This window comes from Vespula pensylvanica, chromosome 10, assembly GCF_014466175.1.
Source record: "Vespula pensylvanica isolate Volc-1 chromosome 10, ASM1446617v1, whole genome shotgun sequence".
Classification (NCBI taxonomy): Eukaryota; Metazoa; Arthropoda; class Insecta; order Hymenoptera; family Vespidae; genus Vespula; species Vespula pensylvanica.
Window position 1 is genome coordinate 1,609,657 of NC_057694.1, and position 18,512 is coordinate 1,628,168.

The following is an 18,512-nucleotide window of genomic DNA, read 5'->3' on the forward strand; positions in this document are numbered from 1 at the left end:
ATCTATCTATTTATCTATTTATCTCGCTCTATCTTCTTCTCTCATTCACATAAACAAATTAGTTTTATATATACGTCGTTAATAAAAGAGACGGTAAGCATCGATAAAGGTCAACAACACGAGTATAATAATAATTTTCGAATATATATATACGCACATATACGATTATACGAATGAATAAAATAATGTCGTAAATGTTGTCTCTTACCTGTCTTTTTTCTCGCCCTCGACAAGTTCGCCACCTTCGACCGGTGGAATCTTCTCCTCCGGTGGAAGTTCTGGAACTTCCTCAGCTTTCTTTCCCATCCAATTTGAAACTTGGTTCGTTAAACCGGAGAACATTTTCGACGTTTTATTAATGCGTTATCTACGCCCTTGATTGCACTATAAAGAGAAAGAGAGAGAGAGAAAGAAAGAGAGAGAGAGAGAGAGAGAGAGACTCGTAGTCGTTGCACTCTCCTCGTCGTTCTTCTGTCTTCGTCTTGCCTTCTTCTTCGTCTCTACCTATTCGTGTTCGTATTCGTTTCAACTCCTCTACCTCTTCCTCTTCTTCTTCTTCCTCCTCCTCCTCCTCCTCCTCCTCTTATCCCTAACTCAATTCCTTTTTCTTCTTCCTCTTCTCCTCCTTCCTCTTCTTCTTCGGAAAGAGGACCTACGCCGCGGAAGTCTGGTCTGAGCGAAGTGACGACGAAGATCCCGACCGTCCTCACGATCGCGCAGCCACGAACTGCGATAACTGCATGTGCGTGCGCGCACCTACCTTCGCGCATCTCCTTTTACAACAGCAGCGCCACCACCGGTCGAGTTCGGAATTAAATGGCGGGGCTTACGAGATCGATCGATTCGTTACGACATGGCGCTGCTCTTTATATCAACTAATGCGCGGTACACTCGCGCGTCTTTCGACCAATTCATACCTTCTATACCTTCTTTTTCACTCCTTAAAATATCGATCGAGTGACTCATAAAACCTTAATAATTCGACGATTGTGATAAATAAATTCTTCGAAGATATATACATATACATATACACACGTGTATATATGTACATATGTATACATATGAGTACATATATACATATCATATATGGATTTTTATGTGTGATATATATATATATATATATATATATATATATACATACATAGTGTTATCTCACAGATTTTTGTCATCTACTCTAATGATCGACCACGTCCTAGATTTCCTTTTGTCGCACTGCGTTTTGACCTTGTTCAAAGTACAAGATCGCATGTCGAAGCTATTTAAAATAATCGATATACAAGTTTCGAATGGAATTGGGGTGTCTAGATGTTGTTAAATGTGTAAGCCGTGAATAAACTCCTCTTGACAAATCGAATTAACCACCACATCAGATTTCTTCTTACCCGTACTTTATTTCAACAATCTTCAAGAATCAATTACAACAATGTCGATTAAAAGTGTAGAATTTGTATACATCTATTATAATATCTTTTAATTAGCCGACGTTGATGTCAAATACATTCGTCGTAATTAAAACCCTTAGATCGTAATTTCGGAGGTAGAGTAGGAGCTCGTAGGAAGATAAATATATTTACAATAAGACGATGCACGATATTATCAATAATAATAATGCGGGAATGCAAATCTATAATATAAGTGTAATATAGCGATTAAATGTAAATTATACCACGATGAACGAATATTATTATTTATTAAGTTCATCGGGTTTCCCGTTTGTACTTATGCTATTTGTAACAATTTCCGATGTATAATCAATATATAGGATATGATCGGTTATTAAATAATGTTACGGCATCTTTTACATACGACATTACAGTTAGAAACGTAGACACTTGCTTTCGTATTATGTAATTTATACTATAACTTCCTACACTGGTCGACGCGTCGATAAGTCTACATGGTCCAATTTGTACCACTCATCTGCATGCACTGCACGCATTCGGTATATATTATATGTATATGTATGTATATATATATATATATGTATATGTATATGTATATGAATATTTATATGTGTAATTATCGATAAATCGTCGTAAGTCTTTTCTGTATGCTTTCGTTGAATAAACGAAAAGTGCCGACGATATAATGTGAAATTTAATATCGTCCTAAATATTCGTACGAACTTTTCATCGATATCCGCTTGAACTTCGAATCTATACAACGAGCATTTGTACGTCAACGTACACAATGCTAATGGATTTTTTTTTATTTTCTCTTCTTTTGCTCTTGAAAATCGTTGTCATCCAACGCTCGCCGTATCTTCTTTTTCTAGAAATGCAGTTTTGCGATAATTGTTACTAGCTGCTTTTCGATGATTGACTCGCTAAAGCTTCTTGTCCTCGTTGATAACTAAAAATTAAAAAATATTTATCAGTTCACGGATTAGGAATATTTGACGATAAAGCAATGAATAGATAATCTTTGAACTAATACCAAGATATCTTCACGTTTATAATAAAAAACATTGTTCATTTTTAAATTTCTAAATCGCTAATATTGTAAAGCTAATGAACAAACTTTTAATATATCGTATCTAAAAATAAATTCTAAGTAAACGACGTAACGTCATATTCTGGCATGAACGAACGAACAAACGAACAAAAGAACGAAAGAACGGACGAATGAATGAATAAACGTACGAACGAACGAACAAACGGATGAACGGACGAACGAATAAACAAACAAACGAACGAACGAATGAACGACGAACGACGAACGAACGAATGACCTTGATCCTTGAAACCAGAAAAAAATTTATCCTCGGTAGACTGGCAAAGCGTGCTTAGTCAAGTTTTTGATATTAACATAATGTAAAGCATACTTACTTTATCGCTCTAGAAATTTGATAGAGTGCTGTACATGCGACGAAAAAGTTCACGCTGAAAAGACTCCAATTTTTTGGTGTGATCGCCAAAGAATATCTCGTCCAAATGATTCCAGTAACAGCCAATGAGGAAGACTGTCCAATGGAAATTTTATCGGCTGGTCTTTGTAAGTCGCCTAAACCTGCTATCACGAGTCCCTGCAATAGGAAACGATACTAACGTGTATATAAATTTTGAAAAAAAAAAAAACGAAAAAATAACAACTATTCTATATCGAATCAACGAAACTCTATCTTGCATAAATTCGATACGAATTTTACAAAATCATAAAAGTTTTTCATTCCAACGAATTCTAACGAGTTAAATCAACGTATGCGTGGAACTTCGTTCTAATAAATTAATATCAATCGATCTTTGTACGTGGGACGTTAGGTACGTCGAAAGTTTGACCTATATTAGTTTATTTAGGTCAACCTAACTTTTTATCACGAACATGCGCGGTATCTCAGCGAACGTGCGAAAAAGCCAATTTTCTCGTATCTCTTGGATGTTTTTTAATTTTGTGTGTGTGTGTGTGTTTTTTTTAATGTTTTTTTCTTTTTTCTGATTATTTTTCTTCTCTCTTTTTTTTTTATAGCACGACTAATGGACATGGCTGACGGCTTAAACGTTACGGATGATTGATAATACGCGCATGTGCGTGAACAAGCATATCAATACTCCGTTTTCTAATGGGGAAAAGAAAAAAGGAAATAAAGAATTTAACAATTTCGTACGTTTCTAGAATTTTCATTATTCGATGTAAACAATATTCTAAGGAGATTGTAAGGAGATAGTTTCTCTTATCTTATCTATCTATACATATATATTATATCTATATCTATATATATATATATATTGCAAATATGATCAGCGATTACCTTGAAAGAAGATCGATCTGTTTAAATACTAATGCAGGTAGATCACGAATACGGATAAGAAAAATCGTATTCCGATGAACTACCGTATAAATAATCATCATTTACTATTGTCTTTATATGATACGAGTTTATCAATGCACTAAGTAAATATCTCATCGTTGAAAAATACATGTATATGTGTACTTGTATATTTTAAAATGATAGGAGACCATTATATATTATATTCAATACTTTCGATTGACAATATAACGTTACGATTTCTTATTTATATTGAATGATAGTTTAGATGTATACCGTTTATTCATTGAATATCGACTATCATTGTCCGAGTTTATCCATCAATAACGTTCAAGTTACGCAGCATCCCCGATAAAATCGCATACGTCACAGTAACAACTTCTTTCGGCGATTATCATGTATTACTATAAAATCTTTTACTAACCCATTTTACAGCTGGTGCCCAGAAAAATATGGTCTGTGGTCCTGAAAGCACAAATCCCATGGATACTTATTATCGAAGGCAGCTTGAACGACAGCTTGTAGGCAGCTTGAAAAGAACAAACGTTACGAAATGTTGACTTTTAAAAATGATACATAAATATTACGAGAATTTATATTTCGTCGACAAAAGAAGGATATATATATATATATATGTATGCGTGTGTATATATACACATACGCATGTAAACAATATTTTTATTACGAGTTAAATTTGGCTTATATACGAAATACTCGTGAAAGTATATTTTCTAATCTTTAACATAAATAAAAATTAAAGTAAAATCCTCGATCAGAAAATATCGCACAGAATCATTTTAAAAAGTCGTGTTTCCTTGTACTCAAAATAATAATCTTAGAATAAAACTCGAGGTTCTCTTGGCGTCGCATTGATCTACTTTTCGTTTCGGTCAGGCTTGCTAAAGTTCAGAGAGAAAGATCGATAATACGTCGGGATATAGAATGCAAAAAGCGAAAATTCAAACGATTATATCTCTTTTGATAATAGTTAGATATCTCTAAACGCGATATTGCGTTTAATTTCTTTTCTTTTCTTTTCTTTTTTTTTTTTTTTTTTTTTTTTAATATAGAAATAACATTTTCCTCAGATACGTCATATTTCTCACAAATCGACACAACAAAAGAACGTAAAAACCAAAGACAGTGGGATTTACAATATGCGCTGTTCCAAGAATTCATGTGTATTATAACTAGTAAATTATTGCAAGGTTACTTTTGCTCACATTAGAATTCTCTTTCTTCGTGCTTTTCATAATAATATAAACGAAGATTGTAGAATATACAAACGTACAATCATTGACACGTATTTATTTTATTTCGATGATATAAAGTTCAACAGATAAATCAATATCGGCTAACCTATGATTATAATTCCAATACGAGTGATACAGTATTAATATATATATATATATATATATATATATATATATATACATGTAGATATTAGATGTATATAATGTATTATATGTACAGTTATATATACACATGCAAGAGAAGGAACCACGTGCCACGTTCCACAGGATTCCCATATGAGTTTAAAAGTAGTAGAGGGAAGAGAAAAAGGAATTTACTAACCGGCTGGATGATTCCAAAATGGTTGAAGTTTTTCAGGCACGTATTTCCCAAGAGCTTTCATTGTATTTTTGTATACAACCGACATTTTTCGTTGTTAAAGATTTGTTACAATAAATAGAGATAAAGATAAAGTGAAAGAAAGAAAAAGAAACTCGCGAAAAGAAAGCTCGACACACACAGAAAATCCACACAGGCCGGCGTCTCAGCACGAAGTGGCGCGCTGCTTACCCCCGCCCTGATTCTTACTCGCTCGTTCGCTCGCTCCCCCCACCCCTTCCCACTCAATATTACGCGTCCTAGGTCGTAACCTTAAAGGCGATCGCGCAATAACAGTACAAACTCGTACGACGTTTATTTATCCACTTTGCTTTATAACTGACTCAGTGTGCCAAAATTCTTGAGAAAAATAGGAGCTCGGAATATCCGATTGTCCTATAGTTTCAATTTTTTTTTTATCTTTCTTACAACGCTTCATACACGCTTTCTTTCTTCTTCTTGTTTTCTTTAACGAAAAATTTTCTTAATCGTATACGATCGTATTACCGATCTTTTATTTATACGTCTACGCTTTTGTTTATTTCCTTCACTTTCTAACTCGTATCTTGAGGAAATATTTTTATCTTTCGAATAAAAAATGTTTTGTAGAAGAAAAGAAATTTATACTCGTGACATCGCGTAAGTTAGCTGAAGGCCGGAAGGTTTGATTATAATCTGCATATCTTGCAACGCGACATACAATTTACGTTTTTAGATTATGTAACATTTGCTTCGAATAAAAGTGTTTGTTAGCTTTTAAACAATGAGAAAACTTAGGATACATTGTTGTCTGGTATACGTGTTTAGATAAATAAAAAAAGATATCGTCTATTTACTAATTGATCTGAAACGAAGTATCAATGACTGACCTTGTTGCCTACGTCATACTGGCACTGGCCTAGAGTTTAGAATTAGAAACAACGTTGCGTGCCAAGCTGTATCACGCTTTGGGCGAGGCTGTCAATAAATAACTCGTTTTATCGTATGCCATATTGTTCAATAACATCATCGTTTCCGGGCTTGCTGGGCAATGTGCTAATACTAATATATAACAATATAATTCGTATCACCTAAAGTACGTAGATAACAAAACTTGAATATATCTTTAATAATAATTAATAAATTTGTATCTAAACTAATTTGAATAGTAACATTTATTTGTTTTTTTTTTCTTGTAGTCGTTATGAAAAAAAATGTATAAACGATCTTCCAAAGTTTTTTAACAAATAACTCATGAAATCATAGATTTTAGATTGTTGTATAAATGCAACGTATGTTAGATTACATGATGTATCGTAATATATACTCATCATACATTTGTTTATTTACATCTTACAATTTAGAATGTATCCAACATTAAAACGGAACATACTATTCGACGAAGTAGTACGATTTTCTGTTAAGATCCATGTAATTAAATTGTTATTTACTTTTTCTTTCTGCACCTATTGACAGTGTTATTTGTTGGAATGCATAAAGAAAAAAAAAAAAAAAAACAAAGATTGATAAGTATTAAATGTTGTTAATTTTCAAAAAAAGGAGCTATTGTTCTCATGATTTATACAAATATTATAGATTATGAAAGAATAGCTCTTAAGGTCAATGTTACGGGCTGCCGACAAACGGCACACGTGGTCATGGCAGGTGCACATTTAACACAAGTAACCATATGTCTACAAGGTAAGAATACTACACCTAATTCTGCATCATAACAGATTTTACACAATCTTGCATCGTCTATAGATTTATGTGCCTTTGCACCATGACAATTTTTAGAGCTTTCTTTACTACTCGAACTAGAATTTAAATTATCTGTATCATTATCCCCAGAATTAATATTTGAGTTGCCTTGTTTCGTGCCTTTGAAATCTGCTGAAGATGATTGAATCTTTTTAATGAAATTTGGTAAATTCATCCGCATTGTCTCCTAAACAAAATTTAATTAAAAATTAATTCAAAGTTATTAATATTTAAACAAAAAAAATTTTATTTATGTAAATAATTATTAAGAATATACCTCCTTAGACGATGTTGCTAATTCTTGTTCTTTTATCATATTCACATATTCTTGCCCTTTCACCATTAAAAGATAATAACACTTAGAAAACCACTTGGCGTGTTGTTCCCAAGGATCATCTTGTGGCTCCCAATCTTTTAAACCTTCGCCACAATGATAACATAAAGTTTGATCGCCTTTTCCTGTATAGAAAAATCCAGCATTTGCTAATTGATCTTTCTTTTGTGGCATCGATTTAGGCCATGTATCAAAAGTACGCAGTCTAGCATCATAGCTTATATATTCTGGATGTACTGGTGACTTTGGTTTTTCAAGACCTAAAGATGCTAATTTAGTAGTACTTGGAAATTGTAATTCCAAAGAAGATATTGCATCACATTCACTTTGAAGAGATCCATTTTGAAATGGTCTATCACGTGATTCACAAACATCTTCAGTATTTGATCTTGATACCGACATTGTGTTAGTATCTACATCGATAGGTACATTACCACACGGTACATTTCTAACAAAACGGCATGTTTGCGAATGCTTTATATGATCTAGCATAGAAACACTTTGTTCCCACTGATTTACCTCTACTTGACATTCAAAGCATCTCACTGTATCAGCTTCACCCATATAATAAAAGCCAGCTGTTGCAAGTCTTTTTGGTTCTATAAATGTGACAGGCCAATTCTCAAAGCTCTGTAATCTGACCAATTCAAATCGATAATCTGGATTATCTACTTCGTCGACTCCTGGCTCTAATGACAATTGTTGTGGTGCTGACGACATTACTTGTGGATTTTCTGAAGATTTGAATGACATTGAATTTTTTGAAAAATCTGCATGTTCAATAACATCTGTCATACTTGTTATTAACTTTTACTGTTTATTTTTAATTTATGTTTTTTATTAATTTAAGATCTTCAAATTATTGAAGACTCAAATCTATAAAAAAAAAAAAAGAAATTACATATTTTTTATAAATTCCAAGCATACTATATAAACGATTTATGCAACAGCAAAGAAAAAGAAAGTGTACTAACGAATTTCCTACTTTCTATTACGCGCTAAATATTAAACATAAACTTAACTACGTCTAAATAATCTACATAAATATTCTCAATATATATTATTTCATCCAAATTGAAAAAAAATATACGAGATTTAACGATTTCTTCTTTGTAAACAAAGAGAATAGCTAACGTACCAATTTACTGTTTTGTTTACTTCTTATTCTATTCCCTTTCTTGCGACGAGAAGTATAATTTAGAAAACAGGAAATACTTGTGTGCTTCTTTATTCGTATCTTTTCTTTCGAGTAAGTCCACTTCTTGTAAAGGATGATTAATATGTGTTGATATCTGACAAAAAGGAAGTAGAAAAACCAGAACAGCAGTTTTCTCGGACTTTCAGGTATGTCTTGGCTACAAAATCAAAGAAATTTGATCAGATACATTCACGTATTATTTTTTTTAACTGCATATAGTATAATAACATGACTAAATATTTCGACGAAATGAAAATACGTACGAAAAGAAAGAAAACTTTTCTTTAGTTAATATTATCAACCACACTAGGAACAAAGCTTCTATGTGCTCCACGATGGTGTGAGAGAGAGAGAGAGAGAGAGAGAGAGAGAGAGAGAGAGAGAGGGAGAAGGGAAAGGAGAGGGGGGAAAGTTCAGACAAGAACCGCGAGTTTAAATTACGCTTGCGTTGTCTACTCGCAGCGCTGGTGTCAATACAAAAGAAATAAACATTTTTGTGACCTGATTCTCTCAATATAATTTAAGCTATCCACAAAAGAATCATTAATAATCTTTTAATAATTTCTTAATATCGGATTAAAAATAAAATCTATATATATCATCTTTTGTTAAGGAGCAAAAGAGGAATTTTAGGTTTTGAAAATAAAATGATGTTGTGCAGGCATCGGATGAATATATTTAAATGTAATATTGTCAAGTCTTATAATCGTATAGAAATGGCATGTTCAATAATTAAATTCTTCTTAAACTAGTAAACATATCTGTTATGCATTCTCTAATTCTTTAAAATATATAAGTTAATCCATTAAAACATCCATTAAAGTATAAAATTGATTCATTAAAATATATAAATTCTGCATATTTCAAAAAGATATGTTTACTTTACAAATCATTGCTATGACATAGTGTTATTAAAGAGAAACACTATGCCATTATGTTTAATATTAATCTTTTGTCTCTTGTTAAATTATAATACGTGAAGTATATGCGCATACTTGTATATATATAAGGCACATATTAAAAACAATGATCACTTTTAAAAATCAGTACATTTTTTTAGATTTATGCATATTATTGTAGAGATCAATCTTTCGAAATTTTTAATTTCACTAACATAAATACCTATAACGGTCTTATCTATAAAGATCTTATAAAATTACTTATAAATGCATATATAAATGTAGAAAAATTTCATTTTGATTATTCATACAAAATTCTTAATTAATTACTTATCAGAAAAAAAAAAACATACTACAAAATAATAATAAATCTTACTATATATGTATATATTGCACTTATTTTTTTTTTTTTTATAGTATTGGGTCGATGTAAAAGTTTGTCCCATTTTTTATAAAAAAAAAATTAAAGAAAAATTTTATTTACTATTTTTAGTATATTAATAAATTATTTACTAAAAATAGTAAATAAAATTTCTTTTCAATATTTGTATAAAAAAGTAGAACAAAATTTTGCATCAACCAAATATATGCAATATTTGAAGATAGGTAAAAATTGATCTATCAATTTCGAATATCATAATTATAAAATAATATATAATTATAATTGATAAATTATTTAGTTATAGAAACGAGATAATATTTTATAAAAAGGACAAATTTCTTAGATATATATACGAAGTTATTCAAAGAAATTTGATCCACTTATAGTAACATAAATTTCATAATAAAATATAAAAAATATGTTAATAAGATTATATATATATATATATATATATCATACACATGCATATACATATATATATATATTTGTTCAAATTCATAAAATATTAATGATATTAGATAATTTTTTAATATATAGAATAATGTTCCAGAATAAAATTATTAATGTATTAATATTATGATACTGGAAATAATAGAGAAATAGAACACATATAGTTAGAATAATAAATAAGTTTTGCACAATAGATATGCAAAGACAAGTACAAAACTAAACAACTATACGTATAAAACACAGTTTATGTGTTAAGTATTTTTTTAAAGATATTAACATATATAGGGTGGAGCACAAGAACCTGACGATTTTCAAATGTTTTATACAGGAACTTAGTATCTATATTTTTTGTTTCAGTATAAGTTGCTTGCTTTCCATATAGCAAGGGCGAGAACGATTGTTTTGCGTAATATATTTCTCAGGAATTTATTTCCTATCCTGCTCGTTTACCCGATCAAATGTTTGGATTATTGAATTATTTCTACAAAAATTAAGTTCTCCATGATCCATCTTAATATTTAAAGATTTAAAACTACAGATTAAAGATTAAATTTTAATATTAATGAAAAAAGTTGTAAATTTTCGAGGTAGACTTGACAATCTTCGAAAAATGGAGAAAAACATCTCACTAATGTCCTTTTTAAAAAATAGAATTATATTATAATTATTTTCTATTAACATGAAACAATAAATAGAAGATTGAAAACTTAAGACCTTATTTCATTAAAACAATCTTTAGATTTCTGTGCTTCACTCTACATATCACATATTTATATTAAAACTAAGTAGTAATGAAAAATCCTTATTTCTCTTATACAAAATAGGAATTGTTGCTTTTTTTTCTTTTTTCCTTTTCTTATGATAAGATAAATGCAGTTGGCAATGCAGTTAACATTCTTACAAGTAATACAAGTCTGTATAAAGTTTTTTCGTTAAAAACTTATATAGTAATAAATGCAAGTTAATACAAAATTATTCTCGTAGTCACAAATATTGAAATCCTGTTCTTATAAATTTTATTTTAATATTAAAAATTTTTCAGAAATTCTAAAAGAGAGAGACAAAACGAGAAACTATTTTACTAATAAAATAATAACTATATTATTACCTAACTATAATTTGACTCATTAATGTTTTCAAATATTAACAGCACCTATCATTATTATAAAATGATATGTAAATGCAACATTGCACCATTGTATATAACAAATTTATATCACTGCTCTATGATATACTAAGAATAAGCAAATAGTTTGAATGTACTCACAGACCCATAGATGTCGACTGTAACAAATTTGCTAAAGTCTGCTGATATACATATTTTTGGAATAAAACTCGGCGGTATTTCAAGAGCGCGCAATAATTCTGGCTTTTTACCGTCTCTTCCTACTTTGCGTTTCCAATATAAAGGTATATTTCCAATTTGATTGGAATCTTCATCTTTTTGCAATATTTCAATCGATGAATTTGACGATGGAATACATACATCCGTGCTGTAGCATTCAGGTGATAAGAAATTGGAATCTGTACTAACAGAAGGTGTACTGACGCTGCGGAGAATGCCTTTACGACTTCGACGTTTTTGTTGTGTACTGTGATCGTTTAATTGAACGTTCCACCAAGCTAATTCATCTACATTTACTGATAATAACAGAGGAACTTCTGCAATTTCTGGACCCCAATTTAATTGAGTAATAGCACTAGTATGAAAATAGAGTGTTCGCATGATCTTTTTGTCTTCTATATCGATTATCTAGAATTATATAAAATTTGTATATTTCTTATAGGAGAGAAAAATACGGTAATATATAAAATACGTCTTATACAGATTTGTCAATGTTCAGACTCACTGTAATATTTCCAGTTTTGAATCCGATTGCCAAATATTTTTGATTATGTGAGATATCACAATATGTTGGTTTCTCTCTAAACAATTCTTTGTGGTATAATTCTATTTTTATGCATGGTGGTGTTACAGTATCGTCTTCTTGCAGATTATATAAAAATAAGTGTTGGCTTTCACTTAACAAAGCTAAAAATTGTTTTCCATAACTAAAGCAACTAAAATAGATGTTTACATTTTTATTATCAATCGTTGCTTTACTTATTATTGTCCATTTTGTACCACTAATATTGTAAAGAATTATTACACCATTTTGTGTTACTGTTATAACATATTCGTTATGAACTTCATGAATTGAAATGATATACCCTGCATTTTCTATCAAATATGCTATTTTATTGTTCTTCCAAACCTATTAAATAAAAAGATATTGTTTAGTAGAAGAATTAATTCGAATTGTAGGCATATTTAAATACACTTACCCTCAAAGTATCACTTGTCTCTGTGCATATTATAACTTCATCATTTTCAATTGTTATAAATTTTATAAACTTTGCACTTTCATATAACTTCAATATATTGGTAGTTGTCTTACTATCTACATCAAATAACGTTACCATACCTTTATCCGTTATATAAACAAGTTTTTTACCATTAGGAGAAAGTTTTAAACTTATTATATCCCCATCAATAGAATCGGTTTCTGCTATTACTTCATTGCCAAGTAATATTACAATAGAATTTATATGTGTCGTTTTCGCAATTATATCCATTTCTCCAAATGACTGTACAAGAGCATCAAATAGAAGAGTTCTAAATGAAATAATCAGACAATAAATTATTAAATTATATGATTACAGTTATCGTTTATATTTACTAAAACAATAACGATTAATATAAACTGAAAATATATTTTTACAGAATAAATTTTCTTATACCTCACTTGATTGGATGTTTCTTCTATGGGGAATTTCCATTTATGCAATAAATTGTTTTCATTACCGCAGATCTAGATAAAAACATATTTAAATAGATAATATATATTATATATTATATCTTGAATTATTATAAACATTTTCTATTCTCTCAAAATGTTTCTAACTCATGAAATAAATATTATTACTCACATAGTGGTAACCTTCTTCTTTTAACCAATATGTATCTAAAGATGTTACGCGGCTTTTGTATGCCGTGATTGGATGAAATCCACCATCTAATTTCCATACATTCACGAGTCCTTCCGAATCAGCTAACACTAAATAAAGGCCATCATATGTTATGGAAGCACAGACATAAATTGTTTTATCGTTTTCTGCCTTTTTTTGTTTTTCATAATTACGTATGTAATCAGTCATCGGACAAAACCACTTTACATGAATAGCTTTCTTCTCAGTAACAATAATTAATGAATTGTCATGTTCTGGAACGTTGTGAAAAAAAATGACCTTTTGTTTTAATAATTGTGGATTGTATTGTGTACTGTAAGTATATCCATTATTATCTTTTCTATAAGTTACAAGCGAACCACACGATGAGTCCATCGTATGTAACAGAAAACTTTCTGTTGTAAATGTGATGTATCTGAGGCAACAATCTCTGTAAAATGCAAATAAATTTTATTTTAAAAATTAGTAAACGTGATTTGTGTTATAAAAGAGAGCTATTTATATATAAATAAATGATTCATTACTTACTTGTTGTTATGTTTAACGGATGTTAGAATATTTCCATTTTTATCCCAGACCTGTAAAAGTATGACAAATAGAAAAGATTATTCTCAATATTACAGATAATTATTAATAATTATCAAACAATATACCCGAATTGTTCCTTTATCAGTGCACGCAGCAATACGTTCATCGTCATGTCCGAATGTAACATCCAATATAATCTCATCTTCTATTGAAAATATTCTTATACTACTATGTCCATCTATGTTTGCATAAATATTTTCCCAAAATATTTGCTTTTGTTTTGGACTTTGAATTCTTTTATCTCTTTTATTGAAATAATCATTATTATATAACGTAAAAATTTCAACAACACCTTTGCATAATGTTAAAAAAAATTCTCCATTTTCAGAGACTACTATTTTTTCGATTACACTCTCCTTTTCACGTACTTTATATACTATTTGTGTCTTATGTTCAGAATTCCATTGGATTATTTCGCTCGTTTTATTTCCAATTAAAACTACATCAGGCTCATCAGTAAAACACGTTGTATGTGTATCCGTACAAACTTCTTCACTTTGTGTTATATTAGTTTGTTGCAATTTCATACTGTGAGATAAATATAAATTGTTGATTCTTTTCTTAGCTAAATTTCTTGCAGTTTCCATCACATAACCATGATGGAAATAATTCATGGCAATTTGTATCAAGTCTAAACTTTTCTTTCTCCTGTGTTTGGATATATTACCAGCTTGTTCTTGTAAAAATTTTTCTATATCTATCACTTTTTTATTATAACTTTCATTATTATTATTTGTTATATATTGTCTATATTTGTTAAGATCGATTAATAAATCACATAAACCTGTGTGGTTTATTTTTGCTTCAAGAAAATTGAAGTCTAAGTAGAGTATGGGAAATTCCTGATACAAATTAGCCATTTCTAAATGATGACCAATATAGGAGTAACTGTAATTATCATTTGGCAGTTTGGAGAAATCATTATTGCAATGTTTACGATACTTTTCAATAAAGGATTTGTGCATTTCTATAAGTTTCTCTCTGCCTAATTTCTTTTTTAAATGGCACAATAAGAGATCATGTACACCATATATATAGCAATCTAAGTTGCCATTCCATCTCATAGCTGCAAGAGATTTATGGCACAATTCTAACATTATTATTTCAGCTTGGAATTTATCACATGACCAAAGAACTTGTAAAGTCTATTATAAAAAAAAAAAGAAAAAAGATATAAATATACCAATTACATAGTTGTATTTTATTTTATAATAATATTGTTGTGAAAGATTCATTGTTTTACCTTTGGTGTTATATTCACATCTTCATTAAAAATTGCTAACTGTTCGTAACATGTTTTCAAATCTGGCGGTAAACATTCGATAAACATGTTAAATACATCTTCTTGCTGTTCCAAGAAATTCTTGATTACTCTTAAAAAAAAAAAAAAGAAAAATGTATTTAATAATAAATATTTTTGAAATCTTTTATAATTTTATTTTACTTCTCATCTTGTTTTTGTTGCTTTTTAATAAAAATACTTACATATTGTTCGTATCTTTGTTTTGTATGCAATTTAGATAATATTGCCATCTATCTTTATGTTTCTTCATGTCATTTCTAAATTCTTCAAAATGGGCAGAAAACATAGCTATAAGTAATGGCATACCTTTGCATTCTTTATGAATCAGCTGTGCTTCTAAAGGAAGTTTATCTACATCGGTATCTAATACTTTGGCAAATAAACCTAAAGTTTCTGCTTCTGTAAAACCATCATCCATCTAAAAATAAATATAAAAGAAGATATTATAAAACATATTATAAGTACTCTAACTTAATCTTTTATTAAATTAATATACTATTATATTACTTTTATAACAATTCCTTTTCTTCCATCCAAAACATCTAGGTCGGTAGTAATTATAAGAGTTTTGCATTTAAAATCAAATGCATTCACAATATTCTTATCATAAACATCTTCTAACACCAATAAAGCATTCTGGTTTTTTTTCTTATTAAAATGATTTGATAAGAAGCTTTTAAAAAGTTCATTCTCCAATGACTCAGTTAATAATTCTGGATTTTTTATACGATGATAAAGTCCATTTAATTGTTTTGTTATTTCTTCTTCGATAAACTGTTCGTATCCACGTTTATCGTCATGTTTATATTTGCATTTCCTATCATGTCCAAATTTAAGCCAATAAATTTTATTCTAAAAACAAAAATAATCTTGTATAAAAACCTTAAAAACTTTTATTTATTTATTTGGATTGATATAGTTAGAATTTATGGATTGATAAGTTCTTCTTACATGAAACAAATCTTCTGCTAGTTTTGTGTCATTTAAGGTACTAACTGTCAAACACGATTTACCAAATCCTTTCATTCCGTGCAGAATAAGATATTCATTCGGTTTTAATTTGTTTAATTCTTCTGTTAACTGTTTCGTCTGTATAAGATTTATTTGATATTAAAAATTGTCAATTATTGATACTATATAATATATTTCTAAAAATTATTTCTAAAATAAACTTACATTAATATTTCCAAAGTGTATAGATTAAAATGAAATGAAGTAGTCATGATGAGAAAATATTTAAAATGATATATTAATATAATAAATTATTACTATAATAAATATAAACTATTTATTAATATTTTCTATATACCTTTCCATCTCTAAAAATTGTTAACGGTGACATAGGTGGAAGAATTGGAGATTCAAGAGAATTCCTGCCAGTCTTTTCTATTTCTAAATCATCCATACCTTCGCTTAACCATTTATAATGATGCCTCAAGGATTCACGGAAAGCGTCAAAAGCATCTGGTCCCCGTCTTATAAATAAAAATTGTATGATGTTAAAATTAGAGAAAAGAAGAAATTTTAAATATAATAGTAGAACTTACTTCGGAAGAATATCTAATAAAATTTTTGCTTTATCTCTACGACAAATACCAGATTCAATGTTTGTAACATCTTCTTGTCTTAAAATATATTTAGCTGTTAATATAGGTACTACTCCATTACGTACATCCATATCATCCAATATTTTATCACGTAATTGTATTAAAATATCTTGATGCAATTTCTCCATTTTAAAATATATTCACTTTTAAATATTCAACCATATATAATATTGTAATGTATTCCCTCGTCGCTAAAAACACGTATAGACAAAAAATACAATTAACTTAGAGAACAATAAAATTTTTCATAATACGCACGAGAAAACTTTTCAAAAATGCACAATAATTAATAAAAATAAGATAATATTAGTATCAATCATAAAGAAATTAATTAAAGCAGGAAATGAAAATGAAGAAAATGAAAAAGGAAAATAACATGTCTCACATACTTTTCCCTTTGTGAGGGACTTTTCTACAATCTTATCGAATTTATCACAGTCTTTGTTCATCAGCACACAAAATTACTGAACCTCCTATTGGAAGAACGCTACTGAGAATCACAAATGGAAGTGCACATAGAGAACCTGTCCAGTGTTGCCATGTTTCTCCAAAGTAAAGTTGCATTTGATTGGTTTAAATTATCATAAGATTCCCGCCATCGATTGTTTCCAAGGGCTCTGAAATACACTCTTTTTTATGTATATAAAAAAACATGAATGTAAATAAATACATATTTTAAATAGAAACATAAAATATAAGTAGAATGGTAAACGTCATTTTAACGAAAAAGCCAACAATTTATCGTTCGTATATGTCGATGATTTCATGATGAGTGAAGAAGACTTCTCATATTTTATATGTCCCTGAAAATATCCCGTTAGGATGATTTCGTAATACAAATTCATTCAAAATTCCGACGTATTTCGGCCCAAACAAAAAGATTCTTTTCTTGTTTCAATTGACTCATACAAAGCAGTATGGCGGAGAGATAAGTATTAGTTTTAATGCACTTTATAACTCCGTAAGATAAATATGCTCATACGATTTTCACGTTGAAATTATTTATAGATTTATTAATCGTATATTTTTAAAAAGATTTTATTATAATAAAAATATGATTTTTAAAGTTCATATAATGTTTATATTACATCGTAAAACTCCGAGAAAACAAGTAAAACATTAAAGAAAAAAAAGAGGCTCGGGTTCAATATAAAATTATTAAATAAATGAATGTTATTATATTTAATACAAAGCAATATTACACTTATAGTATAGCTAAAACATAATATTTATTTGATATCTATTCGCTGCATTATTATTTGAAAATGAGAAAACAAGGAAAACAATTTTTGAAAAATATATTCGTTGCATGCATTTACACTTAAGTTATAACATGTACATGAAGAAACAGTTTCCTCTTAATCGATATTTCTTTTAAAGAAAATAACGACATCGAACTTATTTCAGACATATATTATACAATATAGTCACGACAATCTTGTAAGAATGATTTATTATTTTCATAAAAAAATTTTTACTAAAATCAAAGAGAAAAAGAAAGAAAATATATATTTCTATGATTTATTTTAAAAACTAAAAAAATATCTGCAAAATATATTTGCAAAAAAATCCTGCGATGGCCGGGAATCGAACCCGGATCAACTGCTTGGAAGGCAACTATGCTA

General features: G+C 29.2%; 4 protein-coding genes across 10 annotated transcripts in view; all 4 read right to left on the reverse strand.

The window, feature by feature from the left end:
- LOC122632671 (synapse-associated protein 1) overlaps positions 1-510 on the reverse strand; it is a 50,615-nt gene extending 50,105 nt beyond the window's left edge. For 3 of the 4 annotated variants that reach the window (XM_043819774.1, XM_043819771.1, XM_043819772.1), the window contains exon 1: positions 209-510. In XM_043819774.1, coding sequence (XP_043675709.1) covers positions 209-342 — 134 coding nt within the window. In that variant the 5' untranslated portion in view covers positions 343-510. The remainder of the gene's footprint in view (positions 1-208) is intronic. The other variant, XM_043819773.1, reaches the window with a different exon arrangement.
- An 861-nt stretch (positions 511-1,371) lies between these two features.
- On the reverse strand, positions 1,372-5,566 carry LOC122632672 (mitochondrial pyruvate carrier 2-like). Of its 2 annotated transcripts, none has more exons than XM_043819776.1 (4): positions 5,342-5,566; positions 4,191-4,231; positions 2,829-3,025; positions 1,372-2,352 (listed from the first exon to the last, which is right to left on the reverse strand). In XM_043819776.1, exons 1-4 carry the CDS (start codon positions 5,424-5,426, stop codon positions 2,301-2,303), a joined length of 375 nt encoding a protein of 124 aa, XP_043675711.1. In that variant the 5' UTR covers positions 5,427-5,566; the 3' UTR covers positions 1,372-2,300. The 2 variants fall into 2 exon arrangements, with proteins under 2 accessions (XP_043675711.1, XP_043675712.1); XM_043819777.1 differs by having other exon boundaries at positions 4,191-4,295; positions 5,342-5,500.
- Positions 5,567-6,204: 638 nt separating this feature from the next.
- On the reverse strand, positions 6,205-9,058 carry LOC122632422 (putative inhibitor of apoptosis). Of its 2 annotated transcripts, none has more exons than XM_043819171.1 (4): positions 8,913-9,058; positions 8,590-8,806; positions 7,395-8,185; positions 6,205-7,304 (listed from the first exon to the last, which is right to left on the reverse strand). In XM_043819171.1, exons 3-4 carry the CDS (start codon positions 8,169-8,171, stop codon positions 6,954-6,956), a joined length of 1,128 nt encoding a protein of 375 aa, XP_043675106.1. In that variant the 5' UTR covers positions 8,172-8,185; positions 8,590-8,806; positions 8,913-9,058; the 3' UTR covers positions 6,205-6,953. The 2 variants fall into 2 exon arrangements, with proteins under 2 accessions (XP_043675106.1, XP_043675105.1); XM_043819170.1 differs by having other exon boundaries at positions 7,395-8,327.
- A 2,172-nt stretch (positions 9,059-11,230) lies between these two features.
- Positions 11,231-18,512, reverse strand: part of LOC122632655 (apoptotic protease-activating factor 1) — a 66,769-nt gene continuing 59,487 nt past the window's right edge. Inside the window, exons 2-15 of one of the 2 annotated variants that reach the window (XM_043819746.1) lie at positions 17,277-17,504; positions 16,828-17,078; positions 16,590-16,755; positions 16,232-16,360; positions 15,788-16,132; positions 15,463-15,698; positions 15,221-15,350; positions 14,043-15,122; positions 13,918-13,967; positions 13,351-13,819; positions 13,162-13,232; positions 12,706-13,036; positions 12,231-12,635; positions 11,231-12,133 (exon numbers count right to left, since the gene is read on the reverse strand). In XM_043819746.1, coding sequence (XP_043675681.1) covers positions 11,615-12,133; positions 12,231-12,635; positions 12,706-13,036; positions 13,162-13,232; positions 13,351-13,819; positions 13,918-13,967; positions 14,043-15,122; positions 15,221-15,350; positions 15,463-15,698; positions 15,788-16,132; positions 16,232-16,360; positions 16,590-16,755; positions 16,828-17,015 — 4,119 coding nt within the window. In that variant the 5' untranslated portion in view covers positions 17,016-17,078; positions 17,277-17,504 and the 3' untranslated portion in view covers positions 11,231-11,614. Of the gene's footprint in view, positions 12,134-12,230; positions 12,636-12,705; positions 13,037-13,161; positions 13,233-13,350; positions 13,820-13,917; positions 13,968-14,042; positions 15,123-15,220; positions 15,351-15,462; positions 15,699-15,787; positions 16,133-16,231; positions 16,370-16,589; positions 16,756-16,827; positions 17,079-17,276; positions 17,505-18,512 lie in introns of both variants that reach the window. The other variant, XM_043819745.1, reaches the window with a different exon arrangement.